The 21676-nt window shown below is 40.5% G+C and overlaps 3 protein-coding genes across 11 annotated transcripts in view; 2 read left to right on the forward strand and 1 right to left on the reverse strand.

Annotated features, from left to right (window-relative positions):
• Positions 1 to 3848, forward strand: part of mcph1 (microcephalin 1) — a 30633-nt gene extending 26785 nt beyond the window's left edge. For all 3 annotated transcript variants that reach the window (XM_079363440.1, XM_079363441.1, XM_079363442.1), the window contains exons 14-15: positions 3018 to 3255; positions 3349 to 3848. In XM_079363440.1, the coding sequence (XP_079219566.1) occupies positions 3018 to 3255; positions 3349 to 3401 (291 nt within the window). In that variant the 3' untranslated portion in view covers positions 3402 to 3848. The remainder of the gene's footprint in view (positions 1 to 3017; positions 3256 to 3348) is intronic.
• A 1296-nt stretch (positions 3849 to 5144) lies between these two features.
• agpat5 (1-acylglycerol-3-phosphate O-acyltransferase 5 (lysophosphatidic acid acyltransferase, epsilon)) lies at positions 5145 to 17975 on the forward strand. Of its 6 annotated transcripts, XM_079362058.1 has the most exons (11): positions 5150 to 6017; positions 7650 to 7719; positions 7806 to 7921; positions 8049 to 8138; positions 8869 to 8959; positions 9717 to 9878; positions 12609 to 12732; positions 16897 to 16979; positions 17082 to 17183; positions 17274 to 17361; positions 17485 to 17975. In XM_079362058.1, the coding sequence occupies exons 1-11, from the start codon at positions 5799 to 5801 to the stop codon at positions 17531 to 17533; spliced, it is 1194 nt and encodes a 397-aa protein (XP_079218184.1). In that variant the 5' UTR covers positions 5150 to 5798; the 3' UTR covers positions 17534 to 17975. The 6 variants fall into 6 exon arrangements, with proteins under 6 accessions (XP_079218182.1, XP_079218180.1, XP_079218181.1 ...); XM_079362056.1 differs by lacking the exons at positions 16897 to 16979; positions 17082 to 17183; positions 17274 to 17361; positions 17485 to 17975 and adding an exon at positions 13269 to 15297 and having other exon boundaries at positions 5145 to 5366; positions 5851 to 6017; XM_079362054.1 differs by lacking the exons at positions 16897 to 16979; positions 17082 to 17183; positions 17274 to 17361; positions 17485 to 17975 and adding an exon at positions 13269 to 15297 and having other exon boundaries at positions 5146 to 5366; positions 5657 to 6017.
• A 436-nt stretch (positions 17976 to 18411) lies between these two features.
• LOC306835490 (glutathione S-transferase 3-like) lies at positions 18412 to 20000 on the reverse strand. 2 transcript variants are annotated; one of them, XM_079362060.1, is made up of 6 exons: positions 19875 to 20000; positions 19694 to 19745; positions 19313 to 19445; positions 19081 to 19216; positions 18862 to 18987; positions 18412 to 18767 (listed from the first exon to the last, which is right to left on the reverse strand). In XM_079362060.1, the coding sequence occupies exons 1-6, from the start codon at positions 19959 to 19961 to the stop codon at positions 18630 to 18632; spliced, it is 672 nt and encodes a 223-aa protein (XP_079218186.1). In that variant the 5' UTR covers positions 19962 to 20000; the 3' UTR covers positions 18412 to 18629. The 2 variants fall into 2 exon arrangements, with proteins under 2 accessions (XP_079218186.1, XP_079218185.1); XM_079362059.1 differs by having other exon boundaries at positions 18862 to 19008.
• Positions 20001 to 21676: the final 1676 nt, after the last annotated feature.

Genomic DNA, 21676 nt, shown 5'->3' on the forward strand with positions numbered 1-21676 from the left:
CTCCCTCTTAAGGTTGTTCTAACTCACTGCAGTACTTTTTAGAGCTCATGTATTTAAAAACGAAACAGTCTCCATTATTTTAATGGCCTATAGTATCAAAACAGAACACATGCTTAAAAATGAAAACAGAGTCTTATTTGAACCAAAAGTTACTGCAGGCGAAGAAAGAGCAGCGGTGGTGCATTTAAATTCAGAGGTGAGCAAATACAGATATTTGTTCAAGGTTGGGTTTTTTTTTTGCTTCTCTTATAGAGAGCAGAGACGGTGACAATGACTAAATTGCACATTACAGTGGCAACATTTTGGCACAGACATGTTGCCAGTGTATTTGTGCAGCTTTGAGAGTGTGCAGGAGTTTGCTTGCAAATTACCCAAAGTACCCAATATTCGATTTGTTGCTGTGGAAACACTGAATATTTTGACTAAAATCATATCAAAGATTGAAACTCTGGTATTGTGACAACACCACTGTCTCTAACAAACAAAAAACTAAACTAAACCTTCTCTGTTTGCTGCAATCTGTGAAATAATTGCAGTTACATGGAGCTTCATATGATGCCATGGTTTTTTATTTTTTTGTCTAGTATGAACTTCACTGTATTTAATTTTTTGTGACAGGAAAGCCTCCCATTTGCCCTCTGCAGTTGTATGGAAAGGCCGAAACAGAATGACAGGAAGTGGGCTGATGTAAGAGTTACTGTATGAGGGAAATGCAACATATTTAAGGCACATTACCAAAGAGGAAGGACTTGTCGTCATTCTGAAAACACTCTTTCAGGTGTTCAGGCAGACTCACTCAAACTCAGGCTCATTTTTAAAGGTTATAAGACACACGGGGGAGTGGAGGGGGATGTCAATACACATGTCAATTTTTCTCAAGACTTAAAAAAAAAAAGAACCTCAGCTGAATTTTTACGAAATAACAAACTTACTGACAGAGCGGCGTCATCATAATCATTAAAACCAGCCGTTGTTTTATCCGTGTGCATTTAGTAACTTTCAGTGTGACAATTTCTTGAACGTAAAAAAAAATACATCAATCAAAGTTTGTCACGCATATTTCATCAGCGCCGTCTCACCTTCATAATCCCAAACGGACCTCAGAGGACTGGACTGTGCACTAATGAAATCGCTGATGCAGAAATCTGAATTAAACGAACACAAAAGCCACCAGTACACTAATATCTTTACATATATGCAACGTTATTGGTTGGCCTACTGTAGTACCGAGGTAGGAATCCCCATGTGTGGTATACGTGAGAGGGCTATTTAATCCTCCAATTTCCAGTGTTTATCAGACCTGCTCGTTACCATGGACATCTCTATGAGCCGTCCTCTGGAGGTTTAAAAATGTCAGCTCTGTTAGAGCTTTGAATGCACCAGGCAGGCGTCAGATTGCAGATATAGTTAACAAATGAATGTTTAACTCTCATTAGGTTTATGTTCCTCTTAACGAACCTCCGGGAGATGCAGGCACAAATGTAGGTCACTATAGATGTAAATAACTGTACACGCAGCAGCACGCAAGATTTGAAATGAATGTTACATAATTTCAATCAATGATAATTGGGTCTTGACATAAATTCAATCATGTATACATGGTGTGTGCAACCAACTCAAGACACTCTTATAGTCAGATGAGTCACGTTAAGAGCTTTTTATATTAAGGCTAGGAATTTACTTGACAGAAAAATGATGTGAGTGATTTGCTGGGGGAGGTTGTGATTTTATAGACAACTATTAATAAATTGTTAATATGTTTTTGTTACAGACCTTGCTAGCATGATGTACAGTAGCATGACCGTTTTCACACATGCACAAAACTTTTAGAAATGACCTGCCGTGGGGCTAAGTCACGTGTGAACACAAAATGCAGGATTTTTCCATCCCATCTTTACCTTACTTTTCCCTGCCAGCCCCTGAGGAAAATGTTCACGTGAAGTCAGGTGAGCTGATGTGTGCACGCACAATTAGTCAGATATCAATCCATCAATATTTACAAAAGAGCAGGTAAAAGACCTCACTCATTGTTGCGGTACAAAAAAGATCGAGGGACATGTGATAGCAGGAAGGATTTCTCCTTTGTATTCCTGTTGTCCAGAGCTTCCTTGCTGCTGAGGTGGAGGTCGGAGCGTGAATGAGGACTGAGGCGGTCGTCCACATGTACTCTTTGTACCAGCTCTCTTTAATGTTTCCCTTTCTGTAGGATGTGTTTCTCATATAATCACCCTGAAACATAGCCTTCAATCATTCTCTAAAGTGCACAATGTGGGGTCAACGTGAACGTCTCTGAACCCGCTGACCTGTCCCTGACTACTTTACGCCAAGAGAAACTTGTGTGAACATTGACAAAAGGTTGAGGGGTTTCAAAGTTTCCTGGCATTCAACTTAGACGAGAACAGATCGTCTCCTTCGGTTCACCATCTGACCTCTGCTGGATACAGAGCAGACTGTGCTGAGAGCTCAGAGCGTCATTCACCAACCAAACAGAAACTTTATGAATGCTGTTGGATTTAAAATCTGGCAGAAAGGATTGACCTGTAGCTCCGTTCTATTGAACCAGGTTTATTTTTTTTATTTTTTTGTTCAGCTTTAAAAAAAGTACGACAGCTCTTCTTAAAAATAATAAACCCATAAAGTGCAAAATACTTTCACTTAAACTCCCTGGTTTCAAATTAATGCTTTCACAGAAACAATTTAGAAATGTAAACTTTTATTTACATAAAAGTAGTATAATTTTAATCATTAAATTTCTCTTAGGAGCAAAATGAAGATGATTTAGTTGTATTTGAGAGCCGTCGATTCCGTGCCCTAACAATTTGTAACCTTGCTCAAAAATGATCAAACAGATAGTTTGAAAGAAAGAAAAAAAAACTCTGTCCTATCAGCTGAACTCTCCAATAAACCTTTAAAAAAAACTAGTGGACTAGTGTCCATTATTTATAGGAACTTAGTTTGAACTGGTTTTAGGGAAGAGAAGATATGAGGCGTGTGACTTGGTACATTTCTTCTCCCAGATCTGTCGTCTCCAGAGGCACCTGTCGGCCGGAGAGCACCAGCAAGACCTGTTCCATGACCTGCCAGCCATGTTTGTGTCCCAGCACTCCCAGCCGCCAACTCAGAGTCTGGTTGAGCTGATCCAGCTCTGTGGAGGAAGAGTCTGTAAAACTGTGCGGCAGGCGGGAATCTGCATCGGAAAGTACAGCGGCCGCAGACCAGAAGGGAGCAGGATCCTTTCGGAGCAGTGGGTGCTGGGTGAGAGATTTCCTCCTTTTTTTTCCCATTGTGAACTTGATAATTAATTGACTGTTACTAATATGTATATATTTTTTAATCTTTTCATTTCAGACAGTATCACACATTTGAAGCAGCTATCGTACAACAACTATGACCTGGAATAAGAGCTGCATCTTTTCTTGACTGAAGTTTTATTGATTTTATTCTGTTCTTCTGAGTGGTCACATAACCTCTTTTTCTACCTGACACTGTTTCATGTGTAATTTTTTCATCGGGCTTTGCAAATGTGTTCAGAGGATTTACATAAATCCTCATATATATTCCCCTTTCAAAGACTTTATTGTTTGGTTACCATGGAAACCTGTCATCTTTAAGGGCTAAGACTCATTCAGCCACGGCTGAATAAGTTACTGTGAATATGAAAAACGGCTTTTACAGTATTATATTTCATCCTCTGCAGCACAGTAGTTTTCTATGGTGGTGCGATGGTTTGTTGTTTCTAACAATGTGATTTTAAAATATTCTCTGAGCCAGTTTAACACTTTGATGGAAATAACACACTATACCTTAATGTCATTGTTAATAAATACTTTTTAACATGCTGATTTTAATCACCGGTTTTTGGTAACACATTTTGTAATTTCTTGATCGATTTTTCTTTCGGTTTTTCAAGTTTAGATTTTAGATTTGGATTTAGATTTATTGTCCTTTGCAGGAAATTTGCTTTCACCCTCGTACGAGGGACACATAGACAGACAGACCTCAAGATACATAAAGACATACATTACATCCTCCACCATACACACTTAACACAGAAAACAGAAACACACATTTAGCGACACAGTCTATTCAGATTTGTTATGGCAGAGGGGACGAAGCTCCTGCTGAACTTGACCCTCTTCCAGGTCAGGGACCTGTACCGGCGGCCAGATGGAAGTAGCCCAAAGTATGGGTTTAGGGGGTGACTGGGGTCCCGGGTGATGGAGAGTGCCCTGCGTGTTGTGGCTGTGGTGTTAAGGTCAGAGAGGAAGGGGGTGGGGAGGCCGATGATTTTGGCAGCTCTATGTGTGATTTGTGTCATATGTGTATAATATTCAATGTTGGTGAGTTGAATTTGCTTTAGAAAAATAGAGAAAGGTCCACACACTGTTCAGCTCCCAACGAGCAGGTTCATTTAAAACAGGCCAACGTTTTGATCCAAAGGTTCTTCAGGCCTTTGGATCAAAACGTTGGCACGTGTGAAGAGTAAGGGATTTAGAGTTAGTGATGAACCTCTGAGCTCCATGATACACAGTGTCCAGAGCATATAAACATGTGAGGAAGACTTCGATTTCGAACCCAGGACCTTTTCTCACCGTCTCCGAAAGTTAAAAAGTGCAAAAAGTGCGTACATCACCTGAAGAACATAAGAACCTAATGTCCCAGCAGGACCTGGAAAAAAACGTTTCTGTTTTTATCTTCAGTCGCCTTGAGTACTGTAACAATGTCTTTACAGGTCTGTCTAAAACATCAGTCAGACAGCTGCAGCTGATCCAGAACGCCGCTGCTAGAGTCCTCGCCAAAACCAAGAAAATGGGTCACATCAGTCCAGTTCTGAGGTCTTTACACTGGCTGCCAGTCTGTCAGAGAATAGACTTTAAAATCTTACTGCTGCTTTATAAAGCGTTTCATGGTTTAGGGCCTGAATACACAAGTGACTTCCTGATTAACTACAAACCGTCCAAACCGCTCAGGTCAACTGGTCCAGGTCTGATGTTTTTTTTTGTAGCAGGCTGTAAATTATTTTTATTATTTCCTTTAAAGTGTAAATGAGTAAAAAATCATTTACAAAAAAAAAAGTTGTCATGATCCTTTAAACATGTAGCGCATGCTGCGCTCTCTCCTATTGGCTTACGGCTGCTACGTCATTCAACCAATCATGTTGGTCGATGTTGCAGGGCGTCATTACGTAGGGAGGGAGGCGTGTATGTGTGTGTGTGTGACATTTGCAGCAAGTAGCTAGTTTATGAACAGCTAGCTTCACAAAGATGAAGAAATAGGTGAAGGAAACGGGGGGAATATTTAAACTTGTGACTCATGAGCTGACGTGAAGGTTAAACTCTGTTGTCATGGATACATGAGACGAGACGGTAAATATTAAAATGTGGCGTCCGGTGAAACTTTCTGTCCGTTAATTCGCATGAAACAGTCGGCTAACCCTCCCCATGAACTTGCACAGTAAATAAGTAATAAGGAAGTTGAGTTGCTGTGCAGACATGTCGATACCAACAAGATAATTGCATTAATTTCGGTTTGTTTTATTTGTTTTATTGCATTATGTGTGGACGTCCGACTCGTCTGACTGCGTTTTGCACACAAGGTTAAAATTAGCTTTAGCCACCTAGCTGCTCACTCCCCCCCCCTCTTTCTCCTGCTGCAGGTTTGTCACTCTCCTATGCTGACTAGTCAGGCCAGGTGTGCAGAAAGTAGGCCAGGTGTGGAGTGTGTGACAGATAGATAGATAGGGTGCAGTGTGTCTTCTTCAGGGATTTTCTGACTTTGGTGGAGCCAGAGCTGGGATCATGCTGCTCTCCTTGGTTGTGCACACTTACTCGCTGCGTTACTGGTTCCCAGCCACCATCATGCTGGGGACAGCTCCGGCTTATCTACTCTCCTGGGGAGCATGGCGCCTACTTTCATCCGTCCTACCAGCCAGGGTGTATCACAGACTAGACGACCGGTTGTACTGCATCTACCAGAGTATGGTCCTCTTCTTCTTTGAGAACTACACAGGTGTTGAGGTGAGTGACTCTGCATTTACAGTGATGATCTTACTGTAGGGATGATATTTTACAAAATAAAGATTCATTAAGTGGCTGCAAACCTGCTTGTTTTTTAATGTTTATGTTTCCTTCAACAAGGACAGGTGATTGGAGCTTCTTGTTAAATGCTGCATCATGTTGCTTTTTGCTGTTTGTCTACTCCCCATTTCTTCTTGCAGTATGTGCGCACAGTTTTTTTTTCTCATCTGTCATCTTCTCCCCTCTTTTCATTTTCTGTCTGGGGGGGAAGCCAAAATGCTTTCACACCTTTTTTTAAAAGACGAGGCTGCGTCCTCAGTCTCTAAATCTTTTACCCAATATTACAGATTTATTTTTTAGAGTACTATTGTGAACCTTGTCACCTTTTTAAATTGATTTATTACTTTTGTACGATTTAATTTTTACATCCCTGACTTACTGTGAGCTTGTGAAAAAGATGGGGGCTTTTATTTACATTGAGCAGCAATAGAGATACAATGACACAAACATCAGTCACAACTGACATACTCACCTTGTGTATAATACTGGAAAGTTACAGGTTTCCATGTTTAAACAACACAATGGACGAAGAGGGAGTTAAAGATCTTGATGAACCAGATAAACGGCAAGAAAGTGTTCATGCCTTCTGTTGTCACGCCTTGTACAGTGTGTTTTTGTACAGAATGGCAGAAAAGCAACGACTGTAGCTGCTAACAAGGATATTATTGTTGACAAAAAACCTCAAACGTATAAATCTGTTTTCGTTAGCTGAAACTAAAATAAGTACGAGGCTTTAACATTAAATGATAACTGAAACTGTGACATGTTTTTACAAAACAAACTAAAAAATAAAGTTATAGAGTAAAGGAGCTTAGTTTTAGTCTTTGACTCGAGCAAGCTGAGTAACACAATATCAATACTTTTTGTCTCAAGTCAGTTTAAATTTAGCCTGAGCTTGTTGACTGCAGGAAATAAAACTTTTTCCCTTTTTATTTGTTTTTAGATAAATAAAAAAAAAGAAGTTTCTTGATATCTTTGTCTGAACCTTTACCAAACAGAGATGACAGAACTAAAACCAGCACTCTCACTAATAAACACTGAAGACTGAAGGTATAACAAATAAAAACTACTGAAAGATCTCAAATGTATTTTAACCTTGGCCTCGTAAACCAGCATCTCCGATTCTATATGATTTGTGTAGTGCCAGCACTGGAGGCCACATGAACAGATTTAAAAAGACGGTCTCTATAAATCCTTTTTTGTTTGTTGAAAAGCTTTGCTCTATTTTAGTCCACATTTTTTTTAGTTTTTGAAAAACTATCCTGACTCTGAGATGGAACTAAATCCCAGATACACTTAAAATAATAAACCAGGCGTGCTGATGGCCTAGTGGTTAGGTCGCACCATTAATGTACGGAGGATATAATCCACCAGGTTCAAGTCCGACCTGTGGTTCCAAGCTCTCTCCTGATTTCTTACTCTATCCACTGTCCTATCAGACAAACACAATCTTAAAAAAGATATTTAACACAGCAAAATGGCTCCATTTCAAAAAGTGTTTTTAATCGATGATGGTCATGAGTATCTGCTACTCTGCTCGTGTTTGTAAGAGCATTACTTTCATCTCTTTAGATTGTTATATATGGAGATATACCAAAGACCAAAGAGAACGTCATCTACCTGTCTAACCACCAGTGTACAGGTAATACATCTGCATAATCCATCTTTAACATTTCAGTGTATTTCAAATCACAGTGCAATATGAATATATCTATGGCCTCTGTTCAGCTGACTGGATCATCGCCGACATGCTCGCCATCAGGCAGAAAGCTCTCGGTCATGTCAGGTATGTCCTTAAAGATGGACTCAAGTGGCTCCCGCTGTACGGATGGTATTTCTCTCAGGTAATGCAACTCTGTGAGTATTTAATGTATTTATGTCATTTTAGTCCCTTTCAGATGTAAAAATGCAAATCGCACCTCAGTCACTCTCCCCGCTGGCCCATCTCATCAGATTGTCCTTCTCTTCCAGCACGGAGGAGCGTACGTGAAGAGGAGCGCAAAGTTTAATGAGAAGGCGATGCAGAAGAAGCTCCTGACTCAGCTTCAATCTGGAGCACCAGTAAGTTACTTCAGAAAGGTTTTTTTTTTTTTAACTCTTTTTTTAAAACTTCAAACTGAGACAGATCATATCTGAAATTCTGTCCTAAAATTCATTTTTAAACCTCCAAAATGTCTGAAATTCTCCCTCTGCTCTTATTTGTGAACAGTTTACTCAAAGTCGTACAAACAGACAACGTGATAACACCAGTGCAGCGGAAATGAAAAGGATAAAGAGACACTGGATGTAGAAAGATCCATTATGCAGGGTGCTTATGACAACGACAGATTATGAACACAGCATCACTACTGCTGCTCAAATAATTATTGATATGCACACGAGATGAAGCTTCTGTTTGTAAAAAGGCTTCGTCCCCTTTATATTTTGCAGAACATGAAACAGTTTCTTTAACTCACATATGTTCTGTTTCTGAAGTCGATTTTTGGAAGCGTGCAGATTAACCTTCACGGTTTAATCTCAGATAAAATACAGTAATTGCAGTTAGAAAGAATTAAGACTTGACGCTGAGAGAAGTCAGAATCACCACAACGCAGTTTAGCATCTTGCTACTATTTATAACTAATTTAATGAGCCAGCCTTTGAAAAACGTTGTACCTGGTTCATTATAAATTCGTCACACTGTTTGGTGTCCGTGTTTTTGGTTTGACAAATCCTACAAATTCCACTTCAGCAAATGTATTATGAAAAGAGAGTGGAGACACTTTGATCTCATGTTTTTGTCTTCCCACAGATGTACCTCGTTATCTTTCCAGAAGGAACTCGCTACAATCCCGAGCTGAAGAATGTTATCGCCGACAGTCAGGCTTTCGCTACGAAAGAAGGTACCGGCACGATGGCAGCACTTATCTGCTGTACGACCACCTACGAACTCAGCACGGCCCCCTCAGTCTGTAGAACAGCTGACTCTGGCCGTTGTGATTAGTATTAACTAGATATTAATATTAATTAATAATGTTGTGCGTCATCAAAGTGCTCTTAGTGAAAGAGAGCTGCTGCTGATCGATAAAGGATCATTACAGGCTCAGTCAGATGAACTAACACGAGTACGTCTTGAATGTTTGTGCAGCTTGAAGAAGTTAAATGAGCTGTTTTCACATGCTGATTATATTGTAAGTTTTTCTGTTTAGTTTAAACATTTTCTCATCTCGACCCATTCTTCTTTTAATCAACACGATTGCTGCCTTTCGACACGATCGTGCCTTTTGTGCAGTGTGGTGAACAGCATCCGTGCTGCAGAGATTAAGCCTATCTCTGGACCACAGCTCTGAATATCACCTTCCCCCATTAATCCAAATAAATCGCTCTGGATGGGCGACATGTGCACATGACATTATCTGCTATTAGAGAGGTATTAGTGAGCAGGCTGTAAGCCACAAACACTGAGGGACTGTGCAGCAGTTTGACCGAACAGAAGAGTTGGTTTCGTTTTTATTGAAATGTATTGAACGTCTTCAAACATGAATATATTTAACTTTAGCCATTGTTTCATTGAATATGACCGCTCATCAACTTTAACCTAAAAATGATCTTTCTGTGATCAGATTAAATCTAAAAGCCTGACCTCTGCGTTCTTCCCAGGCCTGGCTGTTTTGAGGCACACTCTAACGCCCAGAATGAAAGCCTCTCACGTAGCCATCGAGACGATGAGGGACCACTTGGACGCCGTGTACGACGTCACGGTGGCCTACGAGGGTACGCAGGGCGTCTCCGGTCAGAGGAAACCTGCGCCGACAATGCCAGGTAAGGTTTGTCAAGTTAACATTTTCAGAAGTGAGCTCCACACGAGTCTGTTGTCCTTCTTTACTTCCCTAACTTTAAAAGAGGCTGCAAACAACGATAAGTATTTCCTGCTCCGCGAGCGGTGGAATTTAGAAGTGCAAGTCCCATCAGTGATTTACAAGTTGTGGCTCCTTTCCTGTTCAAAGACAATAAAACATGAGTGACATTTAAATGTGGAGAAGGAAACATGAGTGTTTATGCATGCAGAGTCTGCACATCTTTAATTATCACTCCTCAAATCTTTATGAAACATGATTGCATTGTTTCTGTTTGTAAAGCAGCTGACCGTCCCAACTCATTTACATGTTGAGATTTGTTTTCTGTAATAGGCTGAATTATTATTAATAGTGTGCATAAAATTTGTGAATGGACACAGAAAATGTCTTTAAGTTTAAACCAGATATGAATGCAGACAGCAGCTGCCCTCTGTTAATCAGTGTCTGCATAGACACAACGGCGTCACATCGTTGATCCTGCAGCGGTGTATGCACCGCCTGACTGCGTCATCTCATAGCAAACATTACCTATTAACAGCCATGCCTTCCTGTAAACAGCATGACTCCATGTTTTGGAGTTTTTGATTATTCTCGGTGTTCCCAGTTGTTCAACAAACACAATCTGAATGTGAAAAAAACAAAAAAAAACAAAAAGACAACAACAACATCCTGCTACAGTCAGGAATAAACATCGAAGTGTTTCCAGAAAACAGAACAGAGAGAATAGAAAAGCTTTCCTCTGGTCACGCACGTCCTGACCTCATGTGGAGAAGGTGACTTTAGAGGTTTCACAAGGAGGTGGAAGTGACTCGAGCGACGGACCCTCATTGTTTGTGCTGTTGGCGTTCCTTCTGTTTTTATACCTGAGGAATATTTCTTCATCTGTGTCATCGTTCAAAAAGGGATTCAGATTGATTGCGAATCAAACATTATTAATACTAACAACATTTTAAACTACCGCAGAGAAATCCAAGCTGATCAGGCATTTCTATAATAAACTTCAAAATAAAACAGTGTTTTGTTTCGATGCTTTTATTCCTACATTTGATATTTGGAAGCTGTCCCACCATCCCTTATAAAAGCAAAAAAGACATTTCCTGTTAATGACCTTTTCTTTACTGATAATTGATCAGTAATCATGCAGGACTTTTACCTGTCAGAAATACGTCATCCTGAATGTCAAGTCTGGTTTTAGAAAACAACAAAACTAAAGGCAGAAACACGAGTCTCAACTGTGGCGCACAAAAGCTGATGTTCGTCTCAGGGAAACCTTCACCTTGCGTGAACTCATTTCACTGGATTTGCACGTCTCAGTCTTCGGACTGAAGTGTTAGCATTTACACTGCATGTTGATTTTAAGGTTCTGCTGAGATCTCTGTACGCTCAGAGATCAAAATCAAACGATACAAGATCATAGAAATATAAAACGTCTGGGCGCACGTGGCCCAGTGGTGAGGCTCGAATCCCACATGCAGTTACTTTCCCACATGTCATTCCACACACTCTCTCTCTCTCTCTCTCTCTCTCTCTCTCTCTCTCTCTCTCTCTCTCTCTCTCTCTCTCTCTCTCTCTCTCTCTCTCTCTCTCTCTCTCTCTCTCTCTCTCTCTCTCTCTCTCTCTCTCTCTCTCTCTCTCTCTCTCTCTCTCTCTCTCTCTCTCTCTCTCTCTCTCTCTCTCTCTCTCTCTCTCTCTGATTTCCAACTCTTTCCACCGTCCTATCTCTGCAATAAAAGAAACCTTTAAAAACATGTAAAGCATCCATCATGTACTTGAGCTCCCTGCAGCTCGCCGTTTGTTTGTGCAGACAACCTTAAATATGAAACATTTGAATGCCCCCAATTCCATTTTTACTGGACTTTATGAAAGGCCTTTTGTTTGTCGCTCTAAGAACAGCCTTCCTTCATCAACACTTGTGACAGATCAACCTGTTTTTGTGGGCACTTATTTATGAACCGCTCTACGAGTGTTATTATTCCTCTGTGCCGAGCACCTGTTTGGCACTCAAACTCCTCAATGTGTGAGGAAGGAAGGAAGGCCGTCTTTACTTCGAAGATTGACTTTGGCCTCTTCACGTGTGTTTTTCGTCCGTCTCTTCACCTCAGACTTCAGTCCACACGGACTGTCAGTGTTTGTTGAACTGGCACAGATCGTCTCCGAAGGTCATTTGAAGTCTTTGCAGCAGCTGATTGAAGCGCGCTCTCCACAAGTGAAGCAATCTGTCGCTGCTGACTTCGATCGAGTTTCCTCTTTCGGCTGCAGTGCCAGGTTTCCTGATAATATTGCATGTTGTGGAAACAGGAACTTGAAGGTCTCTTGGGGTGCGTGTGTTGCCTTGAGCCTTCACACTTGTTACTTTTTTATGTCTGACCTTCTTCCACACTTTGGTTTTCTTTCTGCTCTCAGATTTGACGCTGAAAACATCTAATGATTTATTTCAGGAACATTTTATCTGCCAGAACTGGTCTGAGCTAATCTCCTCTAAATAATTAACATGTACGTTGTTGGGACTTTATTTGACTGGGCTGAGTCGGGTTGGAGAACAAGTGGCTGCAGGTCCTAGTCAAAGGGACCCGGCATCACAGTCATCCACCCTCAGTGTCACCTCGTGGTGATTTGAAGTGCTTACTCTACGTGCCGTTTTGCTGAAAGGGTTTTCCTGTTTTTGTTTAGTCTATTTATTTTTTGTGTTTGACAGAATTCCTGTGCAAAGAATTTCCCCGAGTCCACATACACTTTGACCGTGTGGACATAAAGGAAATTCCTTCGGAGCCGATGTTCTTCCGCAGGTGGCTGCACGAGCGTTTTGAAATCAAGGACCGGTAAGTGTGTTCTTCACGTTCTTCAATCAGTGTGTCGACGTGAGTGAGGTTCTAAATGCTCCATATTTGCAGGACAAAGGTAAGCCCAGATAGAGTTTGTATCGTAGCTTCTGCACACGCACCAAAAGAGCTCCATAATCAGATGTTGTGCATTTTTCCTCCCATAAGTGGATCCTAGCTTGGATGCCTCCTAGGGGATTCATGGAGTCATAACAGAGCATGCACAAAGCTGGGGGAAATATGCAACTTCTCTCTTTAGTAAAAAAATAATAAATCCATTCATTAGAAGCTGTGAACTGGCTGTGCTCGACTTAAAACTTCTGAAGTCTGAACATTAAAATCGTTTGAGTCCGTTATTAAGACCACGAGCCGAGCAACAAAACTGATGCCATTTGGGTGCAGATTTTTTTTCTGCTGAGGTTTCTCTAAAGCTCCTGATGTAAATGATTTTTCCAATGTTTCGATTCCCCTCTTTAGTCTGTGTGCGTTTCTGAGACAGGCTGAACCCCTAAGAGAGTAATCTGTCTTTTTCAAAGGCTGCTGACGGACTTCTACGAGTCGGAGGATGCCGACAAAATATGCAAGTTCCCTGGGGAAGGCAAACCTTCTCCTCTGAACCTCTCTAAAACCCTCCCATCAGTGTTGATCCTCGGGGGGCTGACACTGCCATTACTGCTGACGGAGAGCGGCAGGAAAGTGTACGTGAGGACCTGGGTGTACGGGACGCTGCTCGGCTGGCTGTGGGTCAAAGTCTTTCCTTAACGAACAGGGCAGAGGCTGCCACAACGACACGCACAACAGACATGAGAGAGGAGGAGGAGGAGGAGGAGGAGGCATCCGAACGACACGAGCTGTGTTCATTATGCAGAGCTGCAGCGTCTTGAGAAGTGGCTGGGATGTTTTCCCGACATGTCTGGCTCATTGGAGACCTTGAGCTGAAAGCTGAACAGAGATGAGGAGAAATGTGAAGCTTTTTTTGTGCTGCGCGTTCCCTTGCGTTACTTTGATATCGCAGCCTGATGTGAAGAGAAAATGTGCGTGTTAGATGAATCTAAAATACCCAATATGATCTTTACTATGAAATAGAAAAAAAACATATATATGCTTATTCTATTTAACTTAAAATAATCCCCCCCTCCATTAGATCGCTTGAATTAGTGCTCTCGCATGCTCATTATTTCCATCACACATTGGCCACTTTTAAAGCTCTTACATTGAAGTGTCGAGTACGTTCAAATAAAATTCAACAACCCCGACGAGCAGCTGCTGCGTGGGACTCACAGTCGAAGAGATCACTGACTCATTGACATTAGTTATAAAGCTCTCTCCTATGCCACGTCCCGTGTCAGGACGATAAAGCACTTTGCTCATTTAAAGAGTCGTGTTCTTTTACATTAGTAGAACAAAATGAACAACATGCTGTCTGTAGGGACTCATGACACCAGCTGCTTTGTTTACCATAAGGATTCATAACGTCCTTGATAATGAATGTAGCCAGGGGGAAAAAAACATGATCAATGTATGAGTGTTTCATTTCCAAACATCAAGCTCTTGATTTCACTCCCATGAACATTTTTAAACATTTTACGTAGTCTTTGTCCTCCCCAGCATTCAGCGCTCATGTTTGTTTAAAAAAAAGTTCTACTAATGTAAAATTTTCCTTGAAACCTCAAAGTGTCAAACGTTGCCAAGACCTGGTGAATTTACATCGATGTTGAACTAGAGTTTTACGTTGACAAATACTTCTTTTAATGCCAGCAAAGAAACCTGTTTTGTTTGTTTGTTTTGTCTTTTGGTCTGTAAAATGTGTTTATTTGTCGGTCAACAACCTTTAAATGCAGTTGTTACTTCTGTTACAGCTCACATCAAAGTATTTACCAAGCAAAAAAAAGCGCTGATAAAGCCATGTTAACAGTCTATCGCAGATTCCTCTGCACTCGAAGCCATTTGTATTATAATGATCACTGTAATGTGTAATGCACTGTACCGCTCTTATGTTTGCCGTTTACTCTGACAACCTTTTTTTCCCACAAGTCACTTTACATGCTTCCAGTCTCGTCTTCCTCTTATGTCGGTCATTGATTGATTCTCCTCATGCCGATGGTTCAGTAAATCTCATGGTTTTTACATGTCGCTCCGATACCTCACTTTGAACAATCTTTCCTCGTTTTTAAAATGATCCTCGTCAGCCACCATTTTATAGTCATTTTTAATCCTGACAGGATCCGACTGTAATTCATCAGGAAATCTCTATGTAGACAGTATTTCAATGCCAATGGATTTTTTGGAAATGTGTGCCTTCTCTTTGGAGGAGTTGGTCCTCAGCCCTTACAGGGACTCCGTAGCTCTTTTCCACCAGGTGACTGACTGCATGGGGAGCTCTCTGCTGGAGCTGCTGCTCCCTGCAGCATGTGGTCACAATGTCTACAGTTCATAGTGGCTTATTTTGCTCCAAGAATGCATTTATTACAATTTTTGAGGACTATAATTAAAACAATGAAACCTTTAATGTATGTACGTTTTGGAACTGGGGATCAGAATGAAATAAAGTTTTCTTTTTCTTTAGGAAGAGTCAAAGTTTTCTCTTTTGTCCAACTGTCCTGAAAACATGATAAATACTGGAGACTGGAAATTTTTCACAGATATGAGTGAAGTACTAATTTATAGACGATGCCTTTTTACTTAGTAAGAGGTAAGTTCTCCTGATGAACGGCATTTAGAGTATCTAAAAGTCATTTATGTCCAGTGTGCCCAATTTTGTTTGACTCAGTCGTGTCAAATTTATTCATGAAAAGCTGAACATTCGGATCAGATTCAGATTTATTGTCCTTTGCAGGAAATTTGCTTTCATCCTCGCACACACATTTTTCTTTGAACTTTGACTTTAACGTTACTGTCACCAAGTTCATTTATAAAGCACATATCAAGCACCGGGCGCAACTGAAGTTCATCGTGGAACTGAAAATCTGAGGCAGTATGAAAACCTCTATTTACTGAATCTTCATTTGATGAAGACGGGACGTGTTTTTAGATGGCCTAGTTTTCACCAGGAACTTTGATGCAAAGAAACCTGGGAAGTGATTTATTTGCTATTTCACTTCTGTCACATCCTTGAGGAGTGATTCCTTCACATCATTTTTTTAAATATATATTTTCTGACCCTGAGCACCACTCTTCTCTTTGTATTTTAAATAAAGGTCCTCTCATCCAGCACTTCTCTGAGACGTGCAAAGCATGGCAATAAGACGGTTTCTGTCCAAGCTTTCAATGGGTCTGATGGGTTTTCATTAATGTTTGTGTAATGTAGAGCAAACTGAAAATGTAACTGTACTTTCCAACTTTTTTAAAAAACCAGTGAACATATCACGAACCAAAGTACGCATGCGTGTTACAATTTCAGGGCAGTAACGAGGAAGTTCAGTCGCAGGTTGAAGATACATTTTTTTAAGAGCTGCAATTCACGTTTTGGACTCAAGGTAAGTTTAACACCAAGACGATTCCACTAACTTCACAATAATACTACAACAGAAATCTCTACATGAAGTGAGTTTATGTCGTTAAAAATGCAGGAAGATGCGTTCACGTGCGCACTTTCTTGTGTTGTCTGTCGTAATCTCTCCTTCTGTCTCACAGCGACACCTAAAGGCCTGACAGCGTACTGCAGAGACAGTCAACACATAATGTGCTCAAATATTTACATTCACTATCCCATTCAAAGAACATTATTACTTCGATTTTTTTTATATAAAAGCTTTCTGTATTTAGCTCAGTTTATTAAATGTTTAAACAACAGTCTGCTAACGGTGCTGGTTTGCAAAAAGTATGTAAAGGTTCATCTTCATAGTTGGTGGGTCAAAAATCTTTGTGAACACTTGCATTACAAAGATCAATTTTATTAACACAGTCGGGGTCATCAGTTACTGACTTTACTCTCCATGAACCATGGTGGTAGTCGGTGAAGTTTTGCCATAAAATCTTCTTCAGCTTCTTCAGAATGAAATCTTGACAAACCTAAATCAGTGAAGTTCCTATAATATGCCTCTTCCAGTCCATATATGTTTGTCAAAGAGTTGAATTTAATAACATTTCCAGGTCTTATTTTATTCAAAGTCGCAGCTCAACATGAATGCAAACGACGTGTGTGTGTTTCTTTTCTTTTCACAGGTTCGTGATGGCAGTGGACTGGATCGGGTTCGGCTATGCTGCAGCCATCGCCTTTGGAGGATTTATGGGCTACAAGAGAAAAGGTCAAATTCTCACACTTGATGATCTTGGGCAACCGGTGACCTAACACTCAGATGATAGTATTATAAACTCTGATTGTCTTCATGTGATTTATTGAATTGCAGGCAGCGTGATGTCCCTGATGGCTGGTTTAGTGTTTGGTGGATTATCTGCTTATGGTGCATACAACGTCTCTAACGACTCTAAGGACATCAAGTTCTCTTTGTGTGAGTAACCTACGGCTACAGCTCATTGAAGTGCATTCAGTTACAGAAGGATCCGGCTGTTTTCATGTGATTAAACGTTCTGTCTTCCAGTGGCTGCAGGAGTCTTATCACTCGTGATGGGGTTGAGATATAAGAAATCTGGCAAAGTAATGCCTGCTGGCCTCATGTCAGGGCTAAGGTCAGAGTCCAACTTGCTCAACATGCAGTAAATATTACAGAGCAGATCGAAGATTGTGAAACGATGTAGTAACACGTTGCCTTTGTAATGCTTTGGATGTGTTGTCTCCTTCTTTTCTCACAGTCTGTTGATGGTGTTTCGGCTGTTACTCCTCTTCATGGCGGGACATTAAGAACAACACGCACAAGACGGAAAGCTTTCTGTGCCTCAGTGTGAACAAGCCTCGTTTGAAAGGAGACATCATTCCAAAACAAGTATTTTGTTTCGGCACGTCTGCAAATAATGTGGCGTGAAGCGATTTCAGTAGCCAATGTTTATTTGTTGTGCCAAATCAGCCCTGATGTTTCCAATCAGTGCATCTCTAATGTAACTGCTTTAGCTTTCCCAATGAATCCTTACCATGTTTGCAGCTCAGTAAATGGATGTGAGCTTTGTGGGGACCTGTTTGTCTACTCTTGATAGGGTGTTTATTGTATATTCTGCTACCACGGCTTAAACACTAAAACATTTATTCATGGCTACTTACATGCCACAGTTTCTCTTGTACGTTTAACTTTAAAAAAATATATTTTAAATGTGATTATTTTATAACTAAATAAACATGTAACTTTGAATGCTCCTGCTACTCGTTGGGTTGTTTTGATTCTGGTGACTCCTGTTGTTAAAGTGGTCTCTGCTCACATTGTCCTGTTTAATGTGTAAGTAGTGTTTGAAGCTGATCATCGAGGATGTTTGCCTCGGGAAGTGTAAACTACAGCATGCATTTAATCACCTCATCTGTCACATGCATGCAGCAGCAGGTTCAGGCATTAAAAAGACCCACATAGCTTCTACTCATTGGAGACATTGAGCTGAGGTCCGCTTCTGGCGCAACAGCGCCTAGTGAGGGTTGTGGCTTTAGAGGGAGAACAGCACACTAAGGTAATGCTCCTTTCAAAATCAAGCAAGTTTTTCAAAAATTGCTTTTGAATGTAAGAGCTTTAAAATGGTGCTTTTGTTTCACTATAAAACGTGTGGTTTTAAATTAACAGAGCAACACAACAGCATCTCTAATGTTACAAAAAAATAGAATTTATTTAGTACAATCTTCAGTTACAGAGTCGTAAAAAAGATTATGATTAAATGTATGCTCATTAGATTATCTCAATAATGACAAATAGTGCAGTATTCCTCTCAGCATAAAGTGAATATAGAATTAATACACATTATGCATTAGCCTAAGTTTTGCTTTATATTGCATGAGAGGAATGAGCCATCTTTTACAGAGTTTATAGGAATGGCGCTTTGATATCGAACACCTCCATGACGGTCTTTAGGTATTTGTCATCGGGCTGTTGCTTCCTCTTGCTGCCTGGACTCAGGAACCTGTTGATGGCGGGGACCAGCGTCATCCTTCCCTGGAAAGACTGAAGTAAAGTGCAGCAACAGAAGTGGATTCTTTATTTTCTGCACAGCTGTGACTTTCAACAACAATCGTGACTTCCATAGGGAGACGTTTACCTTGACGTTGCCGAAATCTTTGAGGATTCCAACAAACTTCTCCTCCAGCATCAGGGTGCATTCAAGCAGCAGCACATCTGCCATGCTCAGCTTACCTCCCACCAGGTATACAGTCTCACCCAGCACCTGAGATGCAGTACGCAAAATCTGATTTAATTTACATGTGCAATCCTATGTAGCCATGTACAGATGTTTGTTTTTTTTTAATAGTAGTGGTACCTTTTCGAACACAGGAAGGTAGCGTGCTTTTGCTTTAGTTTCAATTTCCTCCAGTTTGGCTTTGGGATCTTTGATGAAGGGCAACATCATGATCATTTCCATCAGATCCTGCAGTCCCTCTGCGTACATGTTGATCCTGAAAGGAACCATCAGCATAAACTACAGTACATCTATCTAATCAAAAACAAATGATAATGATAGCTCTGCTGCACTGTAATAAAATGCCTCGTACATGACACGGTCTTTCGCATCTTTTCCATGAAGATTGTATTTTTCTGCAATGTAATTCAGGATTGCCTTTGTTTGAATAAGCTTCATGCCATCGATTTCCACCAAGGGAACTTGTTGAAACATGAGATCTCCATCTGAAAGCACAGAAGCAGGTCATTCAGAGAGGCACTCCCAGTTGTATATCTATAATGCACGTAGTCTATCTGTGCACAGGTCATTCACTAGAATACATTCACTTCCACCTTAAATCCCAGATTACGTCACATATGGGTTGAAGTTGAGAGCAAAAAAACCCCCACAAAAGACAAACCCAACAGAATAATGCATGTGACTTGGAAAAGGGCCAAGGAGCACACGGACAATATTTTAACATAAAACTTACCACTTAAAAGTTTTAAATATTGATCACGAGTTGTCAGAAAAACCTCATCAAACTGTGAAAATAATTTAAAAAAAAACAGATTTAGTGAACATGCAAGAGGCTCAGGGTTCCCCACAGTAAAATAAATGATTAAGTAAAAGTTTTTATTTTTTTTAATTTTTTATCAACACTGTTTACTTACCTCAACCTCTGCAACAGTCAGAAGCCAGCGGATTGACTCCATTTTCCCTCTCCCGTTGAAGTAATGAAGCACAACTTTTCCAGCCATGGCTATAGTTTATTTTTTTCCCAATATGTTCAACGCAAGCTAAAACAAATCAAGAAAACAGAACACAAACAAGTCAATGTAAAAAAATGCATGCACCTTAAAGAAAAGTGAGTTAACCTGTCTTTGGTCCACACCTGCAGAGAGAGTCGACGACCGTGAGAAATCAAGGTGGAGTGGGACCTGACAGAGTCGTTCAACTTGTTATATAATATTGGATAGTTGGGAGAGAAAAAAAGAAAAAGAAGAAAAGCCAAATAAGGGGGGAATGAAACACCTCAAGACGATGATTGGTTGTTTCCGGCGAATAGAAACATGTACATTTGCATTTCTACCGCTTGGCATCATGGGAACTAAATCGACAGCTGGTGTTCTCGCACTGTTTCGGCGTAGTCGACATCTGTATGTGGTTTGCCTTTTTAAAACAAGCAACTTTCATTTCACGGAATTCACAGCGGAGATATCAATAGTACCGTAAAAACCGTCACCGTAATCTAAAAGGGTTGTTGTACATGTAACTATATATAGCACATGCGCAGTTTATTTTACTTGGATGTGAGGGCGATCTGGCTGCGACATCTGTCACCCCATTGATCGCTAGGGTTGATTCGGCTGATCTGGCTGGCTAGGCGGGTGTCCCCTTCCTCCCTCACCACTCCATGTGTGTCCCTCCCGAAGCTCCGCGCTCGGTCGATGAGGACGACGTCCCGGCGTTGGACGACCATCCAGCGGTATACCAGTAGCTGCGCTCCCCTGCTAGAACCTCCAAACAAGCTCAAGGCCCATTTGTAGGAGAAACGTAGGGAAGTTAAGCTCCAAGCGTCAGACACATCCAAATGCGGCGCTGCACGTGGCAGTCTGCCTTCCTTTTTAAATTATAAAACTGATCCAGTTTTGTGTTTATTAAGAAAAACATTTTTAAAAACATGTCTACACATGTTTATATAAATAAATATAATAGAAAGGCTACAGGAACGCGATGCATTGTGGTTAATTGTGTTAATTTCCAAGATAAATTTAGTGTTGATTATAATTCTCATTCAAAGGGATATTGTTTAGGATTTAGTTGGTTTTTTTTCCCAGTTTTTTGTTCCCACCCTTCTCCTTTGTAGTTTTTTTTTCTTTTTTAAACTATTCATCATTATATAATGAGTTTAGCTTTGTGTCTCCAACAGTCTTTGTATTGCACAGCTGTTGGAAAAGTAAATGTTTAATTGGGTTTGCAGATTGCATTCAGTAAAATTTGGTAAGTTTTGTCTCTTTTACTTTTCACATGGATCATTTCAAATACATAAACCATATGTGGAAAAAAAGTGACCTTTGGCCGTTTCCATACAACACGTACATTTCCAATATGGTTTTGATTTTTGCTGACAACATCAACATGTGATGCAAACTGCTGATTTAACATGTTATAAGTGAAGACCTCAATAATCTTGTGATATCATGTCGTCACAAAAAAGTGTCCACTGAAGTGATTTATCCCACCTGAATGACCTGCTGCTGGGCGTCTGATCTCATGTTCCCAAAGTGGGACCGATCTAAATATGGGAAAAATCCCCAACAATATGTTTTGCACGTGTATCTATAGAAACAGTATGTAAATATTGTCTTCTGACTTAGAACAGCATAAAGGAAAAGTGCACAGTCACTCTGACATGGCACTTGTCAAGTACCAGATGATAAATGATCCAGTATGCTGGGGGGTAACACAGAGC

This window comes from Symphodus melops (genome assembly GCF_947650265.1).
Source record: "Symphodus melops genome assembly, chromosome: 15".
NCBI lineage: Eukaryota > Metazoa > Chordata > Actinopteri > Labriformes > Labridae > Symphodus > Symphodus melops.